This window comes from Pogoniulus pusillus, chromosome 29 (assembly GCF_015220805.1).
Source record: "Pogoniulus pusillus isolate bPogPus1 chromosome 29, bPogPus1.pri, whole genome shotgun sequence".
In the NCBI taxonomy this organism is placed as follows: domain Eukaryota; kingdom Metazoa; phylum Chordata; class Aves; order Piciformes; family Lybiidae; genus Pogoniulus; species Pogoniulus pusillus.
In genome coordinates this window covers 526,045-549,624 of record NC_087292.1, presented here as the reverse complement: position 1 = coordinate 549,624, position 23,580 = coordinate 526,045, and the positions used below count along the sequence as shown (strand labels likewise).

Genomic DNA, 23,580 nt, shown 5'->3' with positions numbered 1-23,580 from the left:
CCCATCTCTTAGAGCTATTGTTCTGCTTTTCCTGTTTGCTGTCTCACAAAACCAAAACTGTACTGAAGTTGTGTCTTCCAGATCCTCCAAAACGCCGAATACTCAAAAGCTTCGTGAAACGAAGCAGTTTACATTCTGCAAGAGTCAAGGAGCTCAAAGCTGAACAACCCACTCAGTGTCCTGGCCTGAACCGCTTGCAAGGACAACTTTTGCCCTTGAATCTATCTGTTGCTTAATCTCAGCAATCTCCAGATACTTTTTCCTCTGGTCATGCTAATTGCTAAGTCCTGCCCTGCCCTGAAGGGGCGGCTGCAGTTACCATACCTCAGCATGTGCAAAAAGCGAAACCAGGTTTGTGCAACGCACTCATTGTCCATCTCGGGAGGGATCAGACCAGCATCTTCGTCGGGAATTTTAAACGGAGGAAAGGAAGGGCCGTAGGTGAACCGCAGCAACCTGGAATGCAAGGCAGACAGAACTGTCAGTGCACATTCCCTGGGAACTGGAGCCTCTCAGAACCACAGAATGGCAGGGGTAGGAAGGGACCACTGGAGAGCATTGAGCACAATCCCCTTGCCACAGCAGGATCACCCAGAGCAGGTCACACAGGAACACATACAGGTGAGTACTGAAAGTCTCCAGAGAAGGAGACTCCACAATCTCTGGGCAGCCTGCTCCAGGGCTCCAGCATCCTCACACCAAAGAAGTTTCTCCTAACAATGAGATGGAATTTCCTATGATTAAGTTTACATCCATTGCCCCTAGTCCTGTCACTGAGCACCACTGAACAGAGCCATGCCTCAGGTACTCACAGACATCAATCAGGCTCCCTCTCAGCCTTCTCCTCTCCAGCCTACACAGGCCCACATCTCTCAGCCTTTCTTCACAGTAGAGAAGTTCCAGTCCCCAGTCATCTCCGTAGCCTTCACTGGACTCTCTCCAGCAGATCCCTGTCTATCTTGAACTCAGGAGCTCCAAACTGGACACAGTACTCTAAGTGTGGTCTCATCAGCATAGAGAGGGAGGAGAACCTCCACAGGTGAGCCCACAGGCACCAAAACAACACCCCAAGCCCTCCTAGGGATCCCCATTTTATGCAATCATTTGGTCCTCTTAAAGCTTTGCAGAGTACATGCCCTGGAGCCTGCCCAAAGTTCAACCAAACTGACTGTTAAGGCACAATCCTCCTCACAAGCAACTCTCTCCTCTGGTTAGCCACGTAACAGAGCCACACTCATAGCTGGCAAGTGTAGGAAGGAAGGAAGGAAAAGGCATTGAAGCCCTTATCCTCAGGTCTCCAGCTAAAGTTTCAAGGACACCAGCACATCACATGAGGATAGGTACAGCTGTAAATTCCAAATCACTGATGACTTCAGCTTACAGCAGCACACCGAACAGCACTGCCTGTCACCCTACATGCAGCAGGGGATTTGCAGTCCAAAGCAGCAAGCTCTCAGAAATAGATGCACCCTGTTTTGGAGAAGCTGGAAGCTGCAGGACAGCGAAGACTCCAGAGAGCCTGCTTCAGCCCCAGCTTTGCACACTTAAAGAACAGCTTCCCTGATAACACAATCCTGGTGTTCAGTAGACGGGTGGAAGAGATCTGAGCTGCACCTCTTCAACATCTGAGCATTTCCAGAAACCATTTTTCGGCCTTTGCCTTAAGCTGAACTCACTTCTAGCATGACTTTGGCTCAGGGTGGGACAGCAGCTTTGTAAAGGGTTAACCCACCTGGGGAGTAGTCTTGAACCTGACCTTGGGTGGTCTTGACCCCTCCCCGGGGGTGGGTCTGAACACTACTAGTTGTGGTGGTTAGCCCACTCCCACTTCCTAAGGTCCAGAAAAGCAGAGGGACTTCCTGTTTCCACTCTCAATGCCTCCCTGCTTGCCAGCACCACCATCCAGTTTCCTGCTGCTGTTTGTTTTACCACGTGGCCATCACCTGTGGGAAGCTTTCTCCTGCAGCGGAGCATGAAATGTAAACATCAGGCCCTGTGATGGGAAGTGTCCTTGGGTCTTACTGATTCCCAGGGGCCTAAGCTGGCAACCATGAGCAACCCACACACAGCTGTCAGGGGGTGGAATCTGCCGGCCCCTGGGGCGGACGCAGCCCCAAGGGGGGCTGACCCTGGCCAGCCCCCCTGGGTGGTACTCACAGGTTGTTTACCACAGGTAACCTATCTCTGCCTTACACATAACTTGGGGCCAATCTGTACTGTCCACTTCTGCCAGCCCCAGGCTGGCTGGAAACCCCTCCTCTGAGCACTATATAAGACACTGCACTACCCTAATAAAGTTGTACTGATGTACTGATGCACAGATGCCTAGAAGCTGCTGTCTCGAGTCGTCAGTACCCCGATCTCGCCTCTCGCCAGCCTCCGTACCCCGACAATCACCCAGGAGGCAGACAAGCCATTTCCATCAATCTGGCTGTATTCACACATTTCCTATCTTGTTTTCCCTTCCCTCCACCTTTGTACTCCCCTCTTTCACATACCTTTCATTTACCGTTAAACTTTCTTCTTTTAACTTCCAAGTCACAGCGACATCATTTATTTGGGTGTGCTTGCCTTTCCTCTGTCTCCCTCTAATTCCTTTTCTTTGGGAAAGAAGGGGGAAGAGGAAAGGATATCCTATAAATTGTTATTGGTTCTATCAACTCTATTTGAGTCTCTGGGAAATTTAAATCAGAACGGAGAGAAGCTTCCAGCAGGTAATGCAGAAGACACTGTAAGGGCGTTTGGAATCACAGGCATCAGTAAGCAGCTCGGCTGGCACAGCACAGGAGCTGCAGGACACGCCCAGAGCACGTCCCTGGACAGGCACCAATGCCATGCTGATGACCCAGCACCTCTCTCTGCTTAGTGCCCCACAGGAGGTTTCTGCTGAGGACTTTCCTAGCTCTGGTAAAAGTCAGCAAGCAGAGTGGGGACATCCCTGCACGAAGCATGGCCCACGCTTGTTCTGCATCAGGCTCCACAACTTCATCTCCTCCCTTTACAAGCAGCAAGGAATCATTTTTTTCAAGGACCATGGCCAGATCTTACCTGAAATTTGGGATATTTTCAAGAATGACTGAAGACAGAAACGAATTGTAACCCACACAGGCAAACCATTAAAACACACCTGGAGCATCCTAGCACGTAGTCACAGAATGGCTCAGGTTGGAGGGGACCCAAGATCATAGAACTGTCAGGGTTGGAAAGGACCTCACAGATCACCCAGCTCCAACTCCCCTGGCACACGCGGGGACACACACACCAGATCAGGTTGCCCAGAGCCACATCCAGCCTGGCCTTAAAAACCTCCAGGGATGAGGCTTCCACCACTTCCCAGAGCAACCTGTGCCAGTATCTCACTACCCTCCTGGTGAAGAACTTCTTCCTAAAGCCTAATCTCAATCTTCTCTCCTCTAGCTTGGATCAATTTCCCCCAGTCTTATCACTACTCAATACCCTAAAAAAGTCCCTCCCCAGCTTTCTTGTAGGCCCCTTCAGGTACTGGAAGGCCACAATATGGTCTCAGAGATCATCTACTGCAACCCTCTGCCATGGGCACAGACACCTCTCAACTACACTTGATTGCTCAAGGCCTCATCCAGCCTGACCTTAAACACCTCCACAAAGGAGCTACCCACAACCACTCTGAGCAGCCTATTTCAGAGTCTCATCACTCTTGTACTGAAGAACAACTTCTTGAGGTGTAGATCCTGGATTCACACTGCTGTGCAGTTACAGGATGGGCACAGGCTGGCACTGCCTCTCTGCACACCTCTCCCAGGACCCATTTCTATGTGTGTTTAAGTGCATTTACTCTCAGCTTATGACCAACAACCCAGCTCAGAAAACTGTTTGCTACAGCACTTTGGAGTTGGAGCCTCACCAAAGTGCAGCTTAAACCACCACTGAATTTCACGTTGGCCTCCAAGGAGTGCAGCTGTCTTCATCAGGTGTAAGGCAACACTGCTGAGCAGCAGAGAAAACCACTGCCGGATCCACAGCCTGCTGTGCCCCAACAGACCTCAGATTGTCAGTCAACAGTGGAAGGTGAAGCGTGGGCACAGAGCATGCAGCAGGATGCCAAGGCGTGTTTGGAGACAGAGCTGTTCTTTTCAGACCAGTGAATCACAAAATATCTCCTGTTACACAACACTGGAGCCAGCCTGCTAAAAATAGCTGGAGACGGAGCGTGGGAACAGCAGAACTTCTGGTGCAGCTTTATTTCACACAGGTTTGACAGGGAGCTGCACAAACTGGGGAAAAGATCTATCCACACTTGGATTTTGACAAGTAATTCAAAAGCAAACATTTATGGAGCTGACATCAAGCCATGCAGAAAAGCACACTGCTGAACTTCTCACAGTGCAGCAATTCCAATCCCTCTTGAAACTCCCACAGAAATGGTGAGACCTTTCTGGATAGCTGGGAGAAGACCCAGACCCCTGCCCCTCATTAATTAATTCTCTTCCAAGTGGCTGAGATTTGTCCCCCAGAGATCCTACCACAAAGACCACCATACTAAGGACACTGACACTGCCCTCACTGTTCAGGGCCTTCTACAGCAGCAGCCCACAGACCTTCACTGCCCCCAGGCCCAGCACAGCCTGGCACAGCTCTCTTCTCGTCCTCTGGAAGAGAGGCCACTGCCCAGAGGACAGCCTGCGGTCAGGCTCTGGCCCCATGCCAGGCAGCTCTAGCATGGCTTCAGCTCCAGGGCAGGAGAGGCAGCAGTCAAGAGACACCTCAAACAGCAGCCTGCAGTAGGTACTCATCACCAGCAACATTGGTGGTGGCTGCCATCAAGCACACAGCCCACAGTGTCCATGGCTCCTTGTTCAGTATCGTCATTGATGATCTGGACCAGGGATTGAGTCCAGCATCAGTAAGTTTGCAGATGACACCAAGCTAAGAGCAGTGTGTATCTGCTGGAGGGTAGGAGAGCCCTGCAGAGGGACCTGGCCAGGCTGCATGGGTGGGCAGAGGCCAAGGGGATGAGACAGAACAAGGCCAAGTGCAGGGTTCTGCACTTTGGCCACAACAACCCCAAAGAGCACTACAGGCTGGGGACTGAGTGAATGAGAGCAGCCAGGCAGAGAGGGAGCTGGGGGTACTGGGAGAGAGGAGCTGAAGAGGAGGCAGCAGTGCCCAGGTGGGCAGCAGAGCCAATGGCATCCTGGGCTGGCTCAGGAGCAGTGTGGCCAGCAGGACAAGGGAGGTTCTTGTGCCCCTGTGCTCAGCACTGCTCAGGCCACACCTTGAGTACTGTGTCCAGTTCTGGGCTCCTCAATTCCAGAGAGATGTTGAGGTGCTGGAAGGTGTCCAGAGAAGGGCAGCAAGGCTGGGGAGGGGCCTGGAGCACAGCCCTGTGAGGAGAGGCTAAGGGAGCTGGGGGTGTGCAGCCTGCAGCAGAGGAGGCTCAGGGCAGAGCTCATTGCTGCCTGCAGGGAGGCTGTAGCCAGGTGGGCTTGGGCTCTGCCACACTGCTGCCAGGCAATCAGCAACAGAACAAGGGGACACAGCCTCAAGCTGTGCTACGGCAGGTTCAGGCTGGATGTTAGGAGGAAGTTATTGGCAGAGAGAGTGATTGGCATTGGAATGGGTTGCCCAGGGAGGTGGTGGAGTTGCTGTGCCTGAAGGTGTTGCAGCCAAGCCTGGCTGGGGCACTTAGTGCTATGGTCTGGTTGACTGGATAGGGCTGGGTGAGCTTGGAGGTCTCTTCCAATCTGGTTGATTCTATGACTCACACCATCCAGAGTCACAGAGACAGGCACAGACTGAAGGGCCAAGCACCAACGAGGTCCTGAGAGCAGTCAGCAGCAGCCAGCCCAGGGCAGGGCGTCCCCAGCAGGAGACACAAACAGCAACACCAAGGGCACGGCAACAGTGCTCACTTGGTGCTGCTCTTTCCCCTTCGGGTTGCTGTGCATTCCACAAAGCAGGAACACCAGGAAAACATGTATGGCTTGATCAACCCAGCAGGAGCGCGGGGAGCCAGGATCATCCTGCAACAGAGCGTGGAGAGCCGGGATCCCCCCAAGCACACGTTTATCCCCGTGGGATTTCTCCTACCTGGAGGTCAGGGCACAGATGACCTTGCTCCACTGCTCCACCACTGCAGGGTGGTGTCTCCAGTTGGCCACCATCTCTTTGGCAGTTTTCCAGTAGGGCGGAGTGGGGAAGCACCGAGTGCAGGCCAGCAGCCACACCTCGAACAGCACCCCGATCAGCTTCTCTGCCAGGCTCTCAGCAATGCCACCTTCCAGCACAAACAAAGCATGGCTTGGTGAGGATGCCAGCCACAAAACTCCAGCTTCCTCCCCCATTTAAGTGTTCTCTTTTTAACCACCGAAGGGGACTGCGGACTACTCCCTACAGACAATCAGCCCTTCCACAACACCAAAGCCCACATGTAAAGCACAGGGACTGAGGTGTGCACTAAAGGGTGCAGAGAACGCTGATCCTAGGCTGTCTTCTCTTGCACTCTACTGGTATTGAAGGCTGTGCTGAAAACCAGGCCTAAGCTGATAATACTCCCTTCCAGCAGGCAGGTCACAGACCAAGACTCAAAGGGGTTTCAGTGAAACCAAGCAGGAATAGCACTGCCTGAAACATCTGCCCAGGAACTGCATCTGCCATGATGCAAAACACACATCCAGGAAAAGTGAGCTCCAGCTCCTCCAGTGCTTCATTTCAGAGCAGTGCAGCAGAATTGGGAGCCAGCTACTGTGCTTTGGTGGTTACTGAGGGCTATGAAGAGGTTTCCCCCATCCTCCTGGCAGCTCTACACCAAGTAGAGCCAAAGGTTTTTCCAGTAATCAAAACAAATGGCAGTTGAACACGAACCTTGCACAGTTGGAGCTGCTAGAAGAGTGTCATTGATCTGAAGGAGAAACAACAACAGAACCTCCCAGGTTTCTCTTGCCATGATGGTCGACTCCCGAGCCAGCTTCTGGACAGCCTTCAAAACCTGCAAGCACAATCTAATCTGACTAGATCCTGGGTCTGGCCTGCAAGAGAAGAAAACAACACTTGAGTCTCTACACCAGAACAATGAAGTGATGCACACAGCCCCATGAACTTTGAGCAGTTATGAGAGGAAACATCAATGCTATTGATCAAGAACTGAGAACAGAAGCTAACCTGATTCTGTGCACACCAGCTCTGTCTTTACATGTCCTAATTCTGCCTTTGTGAGTGCGAGAAGCACCACTCACCAGCAGCAGGGAGTGAACACTGACTGGGGCAAGCACAACCAATTAACCCAAACATGCCTTAAACCAAACAGTGAGAATGGAGCTGAGACATCACTAATTACTTGTATCATTCAGCAGGAGAGTGGTAAAGCAAGAAGATTTTGTTTTATAAACTCATTTAAATTCTTCCAACTTCTATTCTTACTTCCCAGTGTAGACCAAATTCCTTGGATTTACAGACTTATGGATTGCATCAGGTTGGAAGGGACCCTCAAAGGGAATCTTGTCCAACCCCACCACAGGCGGCAGAGACACCTCTGACTAGAGCAGGCTGCCACATACAGTCTGACCTTGAATGTCTCCAGGGATGAGGCCTCTGCCACATCCCTGGGCAACCTGTTCCAGTATCTCACCACCCTCACTGTGCAGAACTTCCTCCTGATATCCAACCTAAACCTGCCCTGCTCCAGCTTCAAGCCATTGTCTTTCATCCTGTCATAGAATCAGACAGGTTGGAAGGGACCACAAGGATCATTCAGTTCCAACCCCCCTGCCACGGGCAGGGACACCCTACCCTAGGTCAGACTGGCCACAGCCTCATCCAGCCTGGCCTTAAACACCTCCAGGGATGGAGCCTCAACCACCTCCCTGGGCAACCCCTTCCAGGGTCTCACCATTCTCAAGGTGAAGAACTTCCTCCTCATGTCTGGTCTAACTCTCCCCACCTCCAGCTTTGCTCCATTCCCCCCAGTCCTGTCACTCCCTGAGAGCCTAAGAAGTCCCTCCCCAGCTTTTCTGCAGGCCCCCTTCAGATACTGGAAGGCCACAAGAAGGTCACCTGGGAGCCTCCTCTGCTCCAGCCTGCACAGCCCCAACTCTTTCCTCACATCAGAGCTGCTGCAGTCCTCTGAGCATCCTTGTGGCCCTGCTCTGGACACGCTCCAGCATCTCTGCATCCCTCTTGTAATGGGGGCTCCAGAACTGGATGCAGTACTCCAGGTGGGGTCTCAGCAGAGCACAGCAGAGGGGGAGAATCACCTCCCTGGCCCTGCTGGCCACACTTCTGCTGCTGCAGCCCAGGCTCTGGTTGGCTTTCTGGGCTGCAAGTGCACACTGCTGGCTCCTGCTGAGCTTCTCCTCTACCAGCACCCCCAAGTGCCTCTCCTCACAGCTGCTCTCCAGCCACTCACTGCCCAGCCTGGATTGGTGTTTGGCATTGCCTCAACCCAGCTGCAGAACCTTGCACTTGGTCTTGTTGAATCTCCTGAGCTTGGCTTGTGCCCACCTCTGCAGCCTGTGCAGCTCCCTCTGGATGGATCCTGCCCTCCAGCCTGGCTGCTGCACCACACAGCTTGGTGTGGGCAGCAAACTTGCTGAGGCTGCACTCAGTGCCTCTGTCCATGGCACCCACACAGATGTTGAACAAGACTGGTCCCAGAACTGATCCCTGAGGGACTCCACTTGTCACTGGCCTCCACTTGGCCATGGAGCCATTCACTGACAGCCACTCTTTGGGTGCAGCCATCAAGCCAATTCTGTATCCGTCCAGTGCTCCACCCATCAAACCCCTGTGTCCCCAGCTTGGAGACCAGGATGTGGTGTGGGACAGTGTCAAAAGCCTTGCTCAGGTCATTGCAAGCCCTTTCAAACAGCCCCACCCTCAGAAGGAAAAAAAACCCCAAACCTGGAAGAAGGGCATCAAACAGAAAAACTGAAGAAAGAGGGGATAAGGAAAGAAGAGAACAAGTTGATACCATCAAGGTTTTCCCTACAATAACAACCAGTCCCAAACCATTGCTGCTGAGTCACTCAACACAGAGTGCTGCAGAGGAGCACAAAGCAGCTCTCTGCCCATCAGTTCACCTGGACAAGGCAGAATGGGGACAAAACTGTAATATGAACTGTTTGAGACAGTCTGAGAGACACTGGTAAACAGCTGGGGAAGAGTAGAAGCTTAAAGGGTGAAGGAAAAGACTACAAATTCAAATGTGCAACAGATGCAATGTTTCCTCATCCCTCTCATCACTTACTGAAGGGATAACAAAATAGGGAAAAAAATCCTATCACAGTATGAATTCTGCCCCTCTGCTCCAGTTCCAGAGTCCCCAGCACAAGAACAACAGGGAACTGCTGAAGACAGCCCAGAGGAGGTCATCAAGATGATCCTCTGATCATCTCTGATCACCTCCCCTGTGGGGACAGGCTGAGGGAGCTGGGACTGTTGAGCCTGGAGAAGGCTTCAGGGAGAACTTAGAGCAGCCTGTCCCTACCTGAAGTGGCTCCAGGAGAGCTGGGGAGGGACTTTGCACAAGGGCTGGCAGTGCCAGGATGAGGGGCAATGGCTTTGAGCTGGGAGAGGGGAGATTGAGAGTGGAGATGAGGAAGAAATTGTTGAGAGCGAGGGTGGGGAAAGACTGGCACAGGCTGTCCAGGGAGGTTGTGGCTGCCTCTTCCTTGGAGGTGTTCAAGGCCAGGCTGGATGAGGCCTTTAGCAACTTGGGAGGTGTCCCTGCCCATGGCAGAGGATTGAAACTGGATGAGCTTTAGGGACCCTTCCAACCCAACCCATTCTACAGCTCTGAGCATTACCTCCCACTGGAATAAGCAGCATTAGCAGATTGCTACCAAACACTTTCAGCGTGGTGCAAATCCAAGAGTCATCCTGCAGAGCCAACATCTCAAGGACACACTGATCTACTGGCCAGAGATCTGCTTCTCCTAAGGAGCAGGAGATTGATGTCAGGATCACTCATGGACATGCTTTCAAAGCACCGTCAGTGAATGCTGAGAGTAGCACAGCACAGCAAGCAGCACTGCACACAGTGGCACTCAAGCCAAACTGCAGACCACCAGTCCCAGCCAAGCACTTCAGTGGCTTGCCGGATCCTCCCAGCCACCTCCTGAAGAACACAGCTTGGAAGCTTGGCTCTTGATCTGGTTTTTCCTGAGAAGCAACAGGGCAGGGAGCCTGACCAGAAGGTATCCTCAACCTTGACAGGCTTCAAATGTCATAGCCTGTGTCCAAACTTGTTTCCCCAATAATTTAGGCAATCTATAAAAAGGAAGCTTCCAGTTAAGAGCTCCATATGCAAGATGACAAATGGAATACTTCTGAGTTACTCTAGTAAAGGCAACTCTCATCCCCATCCTTCTCCAGTTCCTCTTGCCCACAAAGTGAACTGAATGGCACTTTGGTTGCAGCATTTTGTAGACTCGTGTCTGGGAACTACTGAAGAGAGTTCAGAGAGCTACACGGATGCAGGGACTGCAGCATCTCTCTTATGAGGACAGGCTGAGAGCCTTGGGGATGTTTAGTCTGGAGAAGAGAAGGCTAAGAGGGGACCTGATAAATTTCTGCAAATACTTGAAGGGTGCTGTCAGGAGGATTGGAGCTAGACTTTGCAGTGGTGCTCAGTGACAGGAGAGGGGCAGTGAATGTAAACTAACTTGGTCATGGCAAATCTCATCTCAGCATGAGGAGAGACTTCTTTGGTGTGAGAGTGCTGAAGCCTTGGAGCAGGCTGCCCAGAGAGGCTGTGGAGTCTCCCTCTCTAGAGATCTTCAAGGCCCACCTGTATGTGTTCCTGTGTGAGCTGCCCTAAGTGGTCCTGCTTTGTAATGATCTCCAGAGGTCCCTTCCAACCCATCATTCTGTGATTCTACAGGACCTGGCCTTTGGGTTCCCACACTCCTTTGCAACAGGAACTGCTCTCCTGATTTCACAAGAAGCAGAAGTCATCACAAAGTAGTATCTCTTACACTTGGACAGTGCTCATGGTCTCTCAAGCAATTCCAGGCATTCCAGCTGCACTGAAGACCCTGGTACCTACATCTCAGTCTCCTGGGGAGGGGAGGCAGAGAGAGAAATGTTCTTGTATTTTCTTTCTATGCTTTCAGCAAGAGTTTTTAATCACCAAACCTTCATCTGCCAGCTGTAACCAGTACTGCTAATTCATCCACAAGGCTCCCTGAATCCTCTAGGGCTGACAAAGCATGGGGAATGCTGAAATACAGCAAGAAGAGAAGAGCTCATTCCTGGGAGTGGACAGAAGGGCAGTGCGGGAAGGAAGCAAGCAGCTCTCCCTAGCCACTGCTTTCCTTTTTCAGCACACGCTGTCCTGAGGGCTGTGCAGGCAAACACTTGGATGCAGCTGAGCACTAAGACTACAGTTCTACAAACCTGCTTTGTATCTGGTGCATGTATGCCCCTGAGATACTGTGCAACTGCTCACTTAAGGCTGCTGCATTTCACACCTCAACTCTGTATCCTCTTCCTCAGGGTCTGAAACCCTCACAACTCTGGGTCAGCACCTTCCAAGCAGCCAAACTAGGAGCTGCATCACTTCCAGAAAACCAGGATGAGGAAGTTCTTCAAATCACAACCCTTCATAGGATGTAGGCTTATGATAAAGGCTTGGTATTTTCAGCACAGGGGCAGATGTCTCCAGGTTATAGCTCAAGGCAGGTCACTACTCCTAGGTAGGTGTACCACAGGAGTCCATCAGTGCCAGCAATGTGTGTGGACTGGGTTAAACCACAGCTCATCATCCTCTTCCCTCTCAAAGGCATGTAAAGAAATGAACCTTTGCTTTTACTCAAGCAAGGTGTGCACAACTTGGCTCTGCATTTAATTTCCATCATGCAATGTCTTCCTGTGCCTGGAGTGAATTCAACACAGCTCCCTGAAGGGTAAAACTTGAGCTTTAATTTCTTTTTCTTAAAAACAGAGTAGAGACTTGAACATCAAATGTTGACAGTGGCAGCCATGAAAAATCTGCTTCAGATGCATCTCAGAGGCTTTTGGGAGAAGATCAGCAGAGTAGTTACACTGGGTGAAAGAGTAAGTGCCTAAAATGATTCTCCTGCCCTCCCTGCCCCTAGATGTTAATCATTTCCTTCAACAGCCACCACGTGTAGTCTACCACTCTGCATCAAGCTCCATCAATGAAGTTAGAAGTAGAACTGCAGCTTGTGACTACTGCACTGCCTGCTTCCAGTGCTCCTGGCATGAAAGAAGCCAGGGGATCCCCGTAGGAACTATTTAATAGACCAGTCCCAGCTGTGCCAAGAAAGTCAAGGTCTCCAGAGAGCAGACTCTGTTCTGAATGTGCTAAAGCTGAGAGACAACCCTCTGCAGAAGTCCAGCCTAGAAGCATGCTTTCCTCACATGCCTACCGTTGCCCTGACCACCCTTTAATGCCTTTTTCAGCACAAGTTAAAGCACTGACAGACAAGGCTAGGTGGCAGACCTCGAAGCAATCAAACAGCAACGAACTCCTCATTTGAATTTGTAAGAGTTATTATTCAAAGCCCTTTAGTGGCAAAGCCTGGGGGTGAAGTTAAGCAATTGAAGGGCAGCAGAGCAATTTGAAGGCCACCTGCAGTGATGCTCTAGTACTTACAGACACACAGTAAACACTGATCTGAAGTAATTTCATTCGATACTGAAGTGCTGTTTCACAGGGCACCACTACACAGCCTCCTCTCACTGACCCCACAGGTGTCCAAAAGTAGCAGGTAAACTTGTTACAAACCCAGCACAATGTCTGAGCACTGACAAGATCATTTTGCCCAGGAGCTAGAAGTATCTACATCTCAGCATCGCTACCCAAGGATGTCTCCTGAACACTGAGCTGTTGGACAGGCAAGCACTCTTCTGCAGTGAAAGAGTCACCATAATTAGGCCAAATTAACAGGCAGCAAGATGCAAGCTATCTCATGCAACACCATCCAGCATGTGAGAAATGTGTCAAGACTTAAGTAACCAAGGCATGGGATTGCCATGTTGTGCTTCTAGCTGTCTCAGGTTTGCACAACACCAAGCCTGTGACGACACAGTGATGCTACTTAACTTTTCCCCTGTCCTCCAGCCATCCTGGGGTAGACCTTTATGCTCTTACAGCAGTAAACATTTCATTTACATCTGTAATTACAATCAGCTAAACTCAGCAACAACTCATTTGCTGCTGAAAATTACAAAACAGGTTTGGAAAGACAACTTCCTCCCAGCCTTGCCACGGCAGCAGACAGATTTTGATGAAGAGCCTCCATGGCTCATCAGACCTCTTGCACAGGTCACCTGCCAACTACAGCCTCCCAGGTGTCCCAGCCCCAACACTTACCTCGGGACAAAGAGATTTTGGAGATGTTTGAGAATGCTTTGAACATAAAGGTTTGGTTCCTTAATGACTGGTAAAGGGATGGAGTCCTTGGGTAACACAAGAGCCATGATCCAGTCTGTGTACACGTCCACACAGTATTTGACAGTGTCGCCGTCCAGAGGGAGGGTCAGCCCGTAGCAAACCACCTCCATAGTCCATTTTACCTGCCCAAACACACAGCAAAGTTATTAAAAGTAATTGTTAGCAAGTAAACAACAATCAGAGCACACTGGATTGAACTCCAAGTAATGGCAGTTCTGTGATATGGGCAGCTCTACCTAAGGCACACTGCAAGGCAAGAGCAGCTCAGGGACTGTGTGCACGATGGCCTACAGGTTGGGAGTAAATGGCCAAGCAGCCTCAGGCCTGACATGCCAGAGCTGCTCCAGTGGAGGATTTTCAAATCCTAGTGAGCACTTGTACTATACAAAGGCTGCATCAAATACACACTGTTGCTTCCAGAATGAATCACAGAATGGTCTGGGCTGGAAGGGGCCTCCAAAGCTCATCCAGTCCCATACTCCTGCACTCAGCAGGGACATCCTCCACTAGAGCAGGCCGCCCACAGCCCTGTCCAGCCTCACCTTCAACATCTCCAGGAATGAGGCCCCAATCACCCCCCTGAGGAACCTGATCCAGCAGCCTCCTGGTGCAGAACTTGTTCCTCACATCCAAACTCAATCTACTTTGCTCTGGTTTGCAGCCATTGCCCTCATCCTGTCCCTGCAGGCCTTTGGGCACAGTTTCTCTGCAGCCTTCTTGTAGCACCCTTCAGGTACTGGCAAGCTGCTCCACGGTGTCCCTGAAGCCTTATCTTCTCCAGGCTGAACACTCCCAGCTCCCTCAGCCTGTCCTCGTAGCAAGGGTGCTCCAGCCCCTGATCATTTTTGTGGCCCTCCTCTGGACCCTCTCCATCAGGTCATTAGGAAGGATTCACCTGTTAACTGTTAAATTACTTCATGATTTCTGTTGTTTTGGGGTTTTTGCTTTACCCTGAGCTTCCTGCTACAGCAGCTCAGATGAACACTCCCCACTAGGTCATGAAGTTGCCTGTTGCTATGCTCTACCTGTTCATAAAAGCCTTCTGGAGGTTACTAACCTAAAAACACAGCACATTTCCCAAAACTTGAACAATAAAAACAGCTATAGGAACTCATTGCCACCCCTCTGGGTCTCTGAGGAAATGCACTCACTTCTTTGTCTGTTTTTAGTAAGCTCTCACTTCCAACAGATGATGTAATTAAAGCTTGTCCAAGAGGACGCACCACTGCATTTGCCACTTCTCTGCCCACGCTTTCGGGATAGCTGTGAAGGACACTGGTATTACCCTGATCATTTTGAATGACAAGATGCAAGGACCTCCACTCTGAGTACATAGTGCCTCTATGCTACGATCCAAACACCTGTGGGACAAGGAAGGAGAAAAGACAGCATTAGTAGAAGTGTTCCTGCTGGCACTACCAAACCTGAGGCTGTGTGGCAGGACAGATGCCCAAGTGCAGGTCTGTCACACACCTGAAGACCCACTAGAGACTGACAGCTGAGCTCCACCTCAATGGTTTTCAATGTAGCTGTGATTCTGGCATGACAGAAGGAATAGTCAGCTTCTGGCAGAGACTGACAGCCCATCTAAGATACTTCAACCTGAGAAATTACTTTACTGTGCAACTCCTTGCAGGTGGCAGCAGGAAAGATGCTCTTAGTTCCATGACATCTTTGGCTAAATCAGGGTTTTTGCTCACACCATCAATGGCTCTAGCTCAGTCCTTGAGCCCTGGCTCACGTCAGCACTTCTCACAAGCACACACCAGGAAGCCTTCAGGAAAACTTCAGGCATCTCAGAAGACAGAAGTTCAGCCTCTTTCACATTCATAAAGTCCTTCTCCTGCAGCATGCACAGCCTACAGCAGACAGAGATGCTGGCTGAAAAGCCTGATTTGCTGCTGCTGAAGAGCAGACTTCATCTGAAGTGATTCCAAGTGACTACTCCTTGGTGGATCACCAACTTAAAGCCAGGATCACGTCAGAGCAGGGCTACTGAGCCTCAGAAGCATGCCCCACTGCACTCCGTATCCTTGTGAAGTCCATCCATACACACAGAGTCTCTCCCTTCACAAAAAGCCAAGGGATAACATCCCAGGTAGCCACCAGAACTAGGCAGGTGCAGCAGATTTGTCCTTCCAGCAAGGCTCCCAGTGCAGCTGCTTTCCCTCCACCTCAGGGGGCCAAGCTGACTGGGTACAAGCCAGGTTCTTGCAGTCGTGAAGCATGGAGGAGGTAGGGATTGGCACTGTTGCAAGGCTACAACCAAGTAAGGCAAACTGGAAGCAGCAGAAGTTAAGTTCTGCTTCCAGGGTCAGAGCAAGCAGCCCCAGGCAGCAGCAAGCCACAGTGTGTGGCAAGGCCAGTAGCTAGCCAGGGGATGGTCATCCAGCGTCACCAGCAAGCAGCTCAGAGAGACCTGCGAGGCACAGCCAGGTTTATCTACACATCAAAATATTCAGAACACTAAGCCAGCACAAATTTTAACTCTGCTAGACAGTTTATAGCTGGACCAAGATGTCTTTAGCTGTGCCAACACAAAGACGCAGCCCCTCTGCCCCCCTTCTGGCAGGCTCAGCAACACCAACACCTGTTGCTGGGCAGGTGGTACCAGCACAGGCTGAGCCATGATAGCTGGACTGCACTGTCTCACTCCTCTCCCTCCAACAGCAGCAGCCTGTTATCAGTTATCTGAGCCAGCTGACCATGTGAACAATGAAACAAGGCAAACAGGGATGGCATGGGAGGAAAGCAAGGAGTGCCCAAGAGCCACAGCTTGGACTGGCTCAAGCTGGCACCCACAGCCAGATATTGGAAGTCAGTTTGTCATACAGGGAATATTCTGAATACTTCCCTTAGCCATTCCTTGGCCCAAAATCAAAGAGGCCAGGCCTGGAAACACACCTTGCTAGGGATAAGCCACCACTTAGAGGTCTGCTATTTAGCTGACTCGCTGAGCATTTCTTTACACATCCACAAAGTCTAATGACTCCCTTCAAGGGAGGAGGGCAGGCAGGGAAGCAAGATTTTGGTGTTCCAAACTAGACTCTTGCTGATTTGAGGCAACTGCCACATATGCTCATCTGATAGCAAATTAATGAGAGCAGCCACAGCCCACAGGAGCATAAACTCTCCATCCTTCAGGCATTCTATGCTCTGGGGCTGTGGCAGAGGGAATGTGGCTGGCACTGCTGTCCAAGCCATCAGCCTTAGAGCAAAACACCACCAACACAACAGCTCTTGGGACACAAAGGTAAAAACAAAGACAAAACCCAAAGCAAACAAAAGCAAGACCAACCTGACCCACAACCCTCAGTAATGGCTTTGGTCACTGCATAACTTCATGCCATAGGTAGCCCTACTGGTATCTTTCTTCTCCTTATGTATCCTGCACCCCCAGGCCTATTCATTTTTCCCTTTCTGTCCCACCTGAACATTGTCTCAGTCTCCAGCTTGTGTCTGGAGTGGAAGAAGTAGGTACAGAACTGAAGTATCACTCACTTTGCAAGATTTTGCCTTCCCCAAGCCCAGAGCACTGCCTTCAGCTCTGGAGCAGTGTGCCCTTACTCCCCTCCAGCTGCTCACAAGGGAAGGGCAGAAGCACTCTCCAGCCCTTCCACCTGACAGACAAACTCATGATGGGATCACAAAGACCATGTGAGGGGCACTGGTCTAGACAAATTGATGCCAGCTGATGAGGCAGTGTGTACTTCACTGCAGCCCAGCTGAAGGGCTGGCAGCCAGCAGCTCATGGCAGGGTGCTGATAACTGCAGGCACACTTACTGTGGCTGCCCTTACTTTAGAACCAGGCTCTAAAGTCACAGCACAGAAAAAGCGCAGGCAGCACCTATGTAGGAGCCTTCTCTTCTAGAAGACATAAGCTCTCAGAGAGGGCAGGGACTCCCAAACCCTGCTGCCCTTGCACACGGGCAAGAAATGGGAACACACAACCACCTGCCTTCATGCCATGCTGAAGCAAAGATGCAAAGTCTGCCGTGTGACCTTTCCACACGCCTGAACAGCACCTGTGAGAGAGGCAGCACAGGGAGAATACACCCTGTTTAAAAGGGGTGTAGTAGCAGGACTGGGTAACCACATGCACCCTGCTGCCTGACCCTCATGCAGAAATATGATCAAATTTGTATCTTATTAATATTGAAGGCTTCCTTTAGTCTTGCCATAAAAGAAATGCACTGTTAGTTTTAGCAATACACCAGGAATACTGGAGACAAGTCATTGCTTCGGACAGAAAGTCCTTTTGAGGTAGGATTCCCTACACGACTTATGCATTTGGCCCCAACAGCAGCAGTAAGTTTTGATTTTCAAGGACTAGAAGTTACTTTCCATTTCAGACCCCACTACAACTGCAGTTTGAACTGGCAGGTGCTGCCATCTGTTAGGGCTGGGCTGCAGGTAAATCCATCTCCTGTGCAGCTTCTCCCAACTGGACATCAGCTTAACAGAGCTAGGAGTCTCCCACACGGTGTCAATCCCAATGTGCTGTCTGACAGGCTCAAGCTGGCAGTTCTGTGACCTGCTTTGGGCAGAGGCACCTTGCCCTTCCCAGTAAGGCTGCCCCCACAACACATTACTCAAACAGTAACAGCAAACTGGGGGGAAAAGGGAAGGGTGTGACTTTCCCAGCACACAAACAGCACGCCCTGAGTTTTGCTGATGTATTTACAATGCTCCTGCACTCTGGCTTCAAAAAAGCACTGACTGGACCAAGTAGGCCTCTGGGCCTACCTCATAAAACATGTGAGGTGCAAATCACTAGGGATGCTCAGCATGACAGGCAACCTAATTAAGAGGAGGAATGGGAAGAATAAATAAACCCCTGAAGTTTATCAAGTAGTTTTACACATACTAAAGTTTAGAAAGAGTGTGTCCTGAAGGTTGCACTATAAAAACATCCCTGGGCTCTCAGACAGATTTGGGAAGAAACTGCCAGCATGAACACTGGCAGAACTACTGAGAGATGTTTCGGCATTTAAGAGCAAAGATTCTCAGTTCAGAAACACTACGGAAGTCGGAGAGCACAAATAAACTTATTACTGAACCCACAGAACTCAAAAAAAAGAGAGATATTTAGGCTCTATTTCCAGTTCTTCAAAGGCTTCATAAGAACAGCTACAGCCAAAACATTTAAACTCCTGGATTGGTAAAGCTAGACAGTGAGAATCACCAAACTACTAACAGACCCACACCCTGCACAGACATGCTGGAGCTCAGAGCCTCAAGAAGAGGTGGACAAGAGTTTGCAGGGTGCAGGCTGGAGAAGCAGCACTGGTACAGGAAGCAGTTCCCTAGACTGTGTGCCGAGCAACAGGAGCATTGGAGGCAGAGGTGAACATTCAGCCTCTCACTGGCAGCAGCTTTGTGTGTAAAACGCAACATCTGCCTACAGGGCAGAGGCACTTGAAGCACAAAGACAAGCTCTGCCAACAATGGATGCTTCCTGGCTGTTACCAGAACAAAATACGGAGCAGAGGCAACTGTTATCAACATAGCAAATGCAAACACCATCAGCAGAGAGATGCCCAAGGAAGGCTGAAGACCCAGTAAAGCCAGAGAAGCACCAGAATAAAGCTCTGGGATGTTACATGTAGGCATTCCAGAGAAGACGAGTAATTCTTCTCCCCAGCCTGACCCCTACCACACCTACAGTACTGACATCTGCTCTCTAGAGGCAGTTACTGCCACAAAGCCATCTTAGAATCATAGAATGGTTTAGGTTGGAAGGGAACTCGAAGCTCATCTAGTTCCAACTCCCCACCATGGGCAGGGACACCTCCCACCAGAATGGGCTGCTCAAGGCCTCATCCAGTTTGGCCTTGAACACCTCCAGGGAGGGAGCAGCCACAACCTCTCTGGGCAACCTGTGCCAGTGTCTCACCATCCTCACTAGAAAGAACTTCCTCCTGACATCCAGTTTCGATCTCCCCTCTGCCAGTTCAAACCCATTCCTCCTCCTCCTCTCATTACCAGACCTTGTCAATAGTCCCTCCCCAGCCTTCCTGTAGCCCCCTTCAGGTCCTGGAAGGCCACTCCAAGGTCTCCTCCAAGCCTTCTCTTCTCCAGGCTGCAGAGCCCAAACTCTCTCAGCCTGTCCTCAGAGCAGAGCTGCTGCAGCCCCCTCAGCATCTTGGTGGCCTCCTCTGCACTGGCTACAACAGTTCCATGTCTTGCTTGTGTTGAGGGCTCCAGAACTGCACCCAGGAGTGCAGGTGGGGTCTGAGGAGAGCAGAGCCAAGGGGCAGAATCCCCTCCCTTGCCCTGCTGGCCAGACTGCTCTTGCTGCAGCCCAACACAGGGTTGCTGTCTGGGCTGCACTCACACCGCAGGCTCATGTTGAGCTTCTCACCAACCCAGACCCCCAGGGCCTGTTCCTCAGGGCTGCTCTCAGCCTTTCCCCATCCAGCCTGGAGTTGTGCTTAGGACTGCACCCACCCAGGTGCAGGACCTTACACTTGGCCTTGTAGAATGTCATGAGGTTGGCCTGGGCACACCTCTCCAACCTATCTCTGCCCTCCAGCAAGTTGACTGTGCCACAAAGCTTGATGTCATCTGCAGACTTGCCCAGGGTGCACTTGATCTTCTTGCCACTTGTCTTCAGACCAGGGAGGTATCTGAGAAATACCTCAAGTCAGCTGAGGTCTATGACACTCTGAGTATAGACAACTGTCATGTGCCCACTTGACCCATCCTGACACTGATGCACCTCTGCCCTCCAACTGTCTGCAGGAGTGAGCAACTTAGATCTTGCCAAGACAGTACCTGCCCAGGAGGACAGAAGCATAGACACCTGTAGGCAGCTCATCTTTGGAGCCCACTGAGTAGGGAGGCCTCACCTCAAGCACACACCATGTGTAAAGGCCACAAGGCAGAAAATAAAAAAGGCAAGAGTTAAAGAGGAGACCCTACTGAGAGAAACACTACCAGCTCCTTGGTGTTTGGTTAAAGAACACAGAGATGCAGGTCAGGATTACTATGAAATAAAGGCAGTCTAGATTTAAGAAGGGATAAGATCAGGCACAGAAAACCGTCAGATCATTCTTTCCCAGGCCATTCAGCCACAGTGTTACTGAGGAGCAGAGAAGATAATTACCCAGGGTGGATGTATTTGTCCAATCCTATCAGCTAGCAGACAAATCTCAGACAGTGAAGGATGGGGCTCAAACACAAGGTGTTCTCACTGCCCCAGGACTTGCTGCTCGCTGACCTCAGAGACCTCATCACCATCCTAGACCACCAGACCCCATCACCATCCTAGACCACCAGAGCACCACTGGCCACCAGCCATTCCAAAGGAGGATGCAGGGCACCTAGCACTGAGGTGTCTGCCTAAAAGGCTGCAGTACCAGATGAAAGAGCCATAAGCAAAAATATCCCTCAGTGCTATATGGCTTGGCTCTGCTTTCCATCTTCATTGTTTAGACATCACTACTACTTTGATCCTCACCATCATTCTCCTCTTTAAAAGCAGGGTTGAGAAAATTATCTTCCAGGCAGTCATGAGACTTTAAGCTTTCACACCCCTCACTTGTGTCAAAAGCCACATAAACAGTGCATTCCCTTGACCCTGACAGACAATGACTTATACTTGAGGGCTTTTCTCACATTTGCATTTCTTCCTCAGTCCAGCTCCTTGTGCATCTCTACAAACTGAAGCTTTCCTGAAGCCGATGGTCCCCTTGACCAGAGAAACAAGCTCTGATCTTCTTTTGCTGACATTCGTCGTTTCCCAAAAGCAATCCACCTACCGCCCACAGGCCCTGGAGAGCGACTGAGATCAAATATGAGCACGGAAAGCACAATCGCGGCAAAGCCCGAGCGGCTTGCAGCCAAGGCCACAAAGCACCGCCGGACTATTTGTCACAGTCCGCAGGGAAAGAGCGACAAAAACTTTCGCCCCCGCTCACGGCGGCTCCTGCTCGCGGGACCCGCACCGACTGCGGGTCACACCTCACGCTTGCTTCGTGGACCCGAAGCGCGGCTCCAAACCAGTCCGTGGGGCCGAGGCCAGGGCACAGGCCCAGGAGGGCCGCGAACCGGTTCGAGGAGGTCCCGCGAGGCCCTCTCCCGTCCGCCCTGACGCTGCTCCGCGGCACTGGCCGAGCCGCCAGCCGCTGTCCCACACCGCCTGGCACCCTCCCGGGGCAAGTGCGCCCGCCGCCCGTCTCGGCCGCGCCCGCGGGCCCGGCTCCGCCGCAGGCACCGCAAAGGGCAGTGCGGCCGAGGTTCCCGGGCGGTGCCCCGGCTGCCACAGGCCTCGCCGGCAGCAGGAGCGGGCCGGGGGCGGGCAGCGCCGCCGCGAGAGGGCCCGGGCCGCCTCACCTGCGCCGAAGGGCCCGGCGGGCATGTCGGGGCAGGGCCGGTCTCTGCGCTCTCAGGCCGCCGGCTCCATGGTGCCCGCAGCAGCCGGAGCGACACAGCGCAGCCGCCGCTCCGCGCCGCCCGCTCGGCCCCGCTCCCGCGGCCGCTTCCGGCAGCGCCGCACAGCGCAAGGCGCACGCGCGCGGCCCCCCCGCGGCGCCGCCGCCGCTCGCGCCGAGCCGACCGCGGGAAGCCTGTGCGCGTGCGCGGCCTGCCCTGCCGGCGGCTCCGGGGCTGAGCTGGGCTGGGCCGGGGCTGGGCTGGGCTGGGCCGGGGCTGGGCTGGGCCGCCGCGGTGAGACCCTTGCGAGCGGGGAGACGAAAACGGGCAGGGTGTGCTCCCCGGCACCCAGCGCCTCTTCCACCGGCGAGCTCCAGGGAGCGTCTGTGCGGTTCACCGGCGTCCCGGCTGGCTCTCAACCCCATCCTTTGGCGTCCCTGCTTGCCCGCAGGCTCTGCTGCTGCTTGACGCCGCTTCAGCTGCCGCTAGGGCCTGCTACCGGGGAGGTGAAAGCATGGAGCAGCAGCAGCGCCGTGTGCCCTTCCTGAGGGCCGTGGCCAGTGCCTCCCATCCCAGGTTGCTTTATTCCCGACCCTGTCTCTTGGCGTTCGTTAAAGCTTTCTGCGGGCTCTGAAAGCGCCCAACCACAGCCAGGAGCTCAGGCAGCGCCGGGCACTGCAGGGGGCAGCACCTGCGCCCCACAGCCAGGCACTGTTTGGCGTGACAAGACCGCCAGGAGGGTGCGAAGGGCACAGGGTTCTGCCCCGGCGGTGGGCGCGGCTGCGGCAGCATCGCTCCTGCCGTGTGGCCCCACAGATGCACGTCGCCTTTACCTTGCCTGCCATGTTCTCTGGCCTTTGTGGGAGCGCAGGCAGAGAACATCCACAGCCTGTCCCTCGTCCGCTGACAGGTAGCCTTAGCATGGAAGCAGATCAGGTGTGTTAAGCAGGACCAGCCCTGGCAGCAGGACTGACCCATGCTGGCTGGACCTGATCGCCAGATTATCCTGTAAGTGGTGAGTGTGGCACTCAGGGTGATTTGTTCCACGATAATTTTACCTGTATTTATGGACAAAAAGAGTTAAGGGCTCCTCCTCCAAAGCCAAGCCACAGCAGGACTGTTTCCAGCACATCCCACATTGATCCTGACAGCAGGCTGCTGGGCACTGAGGGGCAAGTGACTCTCACACATACTGACCCACAGGGCACAGGCCTGTGCGAGCTGCACATGCCACGGGAGAGCTTGGTGCTGCTCACAGGATGAACAGTCCCTGAGCTTCTCGTTTGGTGTTGGTGGCAGGACCCTGGCATGGAATGCATTGCAGAGCAGAGCTCAGGTGTGCCTGGCTGGCTCCACACACAGCCATGGGCAGCATTCATTGAATCACAGGATCATAGAATAGGTTGAGGTGGAAGGGACCTGCCAAGCTCACTCAGTCCAAGCCCCTGCACTCAGCAGGGACATCCTCCACTAGAGCGGGTTGCCCACAGCCCTGTCCAGTCTCACCTTCAACATCTCCAGGGCTGGGCCTCAAGCACCTCCCTGGGCAACCTGTTGCAGTGCTGCAGCAGCCTCCTGGGGCAGAACTTGTTCCTCACATCCAATCTCCATTTGCTCTGCTCTGGTTTGCAGCCATTGCCCTCGTCCTGTCCCTGCAGCCCTTTGGGTGCAGCCTTCTTATAGCACCCTCAGGTACTGGCAGACCACTATTATGCCTCCTTGGAGCCTTCTCTTCTCCAGGCTTCACACCCCCAGCTCCCTCAGCCTGTCCTTGTAGCAGAGCTGCTCCAATCCCCTGAGCAGTTTT

At 52.4% G+C, this 23,580-nt stretch overlaps 1 protein-coding gene across 5 annotated transcripts in view; it reads right to left on the bottom strand.

Annotated features, from left to right (window-relative positions):
- Positions 1-21,874, bottom strand: part of RALGAPB (Ral GTPase activating protein non-catalytic subunit beta) — an 81,262-nt gene extending 59,388 nt beyond the window's left edge. For 4 of the 5 annotated variants that reach the window (XM_064168035.1, XM_064168036.1, XM_064168037.1 and 1 more), the window contains exons 1-6: positions 21,735-21,874; positions 14,548-14,757; positions 13,316-13,518; positions 6,844-7,007; positions 6,070-6,256; positions 325-456 (exon numbers count right to left, since the gene is read on the bottom strand). In XM_064168035.1, the coding sequence (XP_064024105.1) occupies positions 325-456; positions 6,070-6,256; positions 6,844-7,007; positions 13,316-13,518; positions 14,548-14,730 (869 nt within the window). In that variant the 5' untranslated portion in view covers positions 14,731-14,757; positions 21,735-21,874. Of the gene's footprint in view, positions 1-324; positions 457-6,069; positions 6,257-6,843; positions 7,008-13,315; positions 13,519-14,547; positions 14,758-21,734 lie in introns of those variants that run through there. The other variant, XM_064168039.1, reaches the window with a different exon arrangement.
- Positions 21,875-23,580: the final 1,706 nt, after the last annotated feature.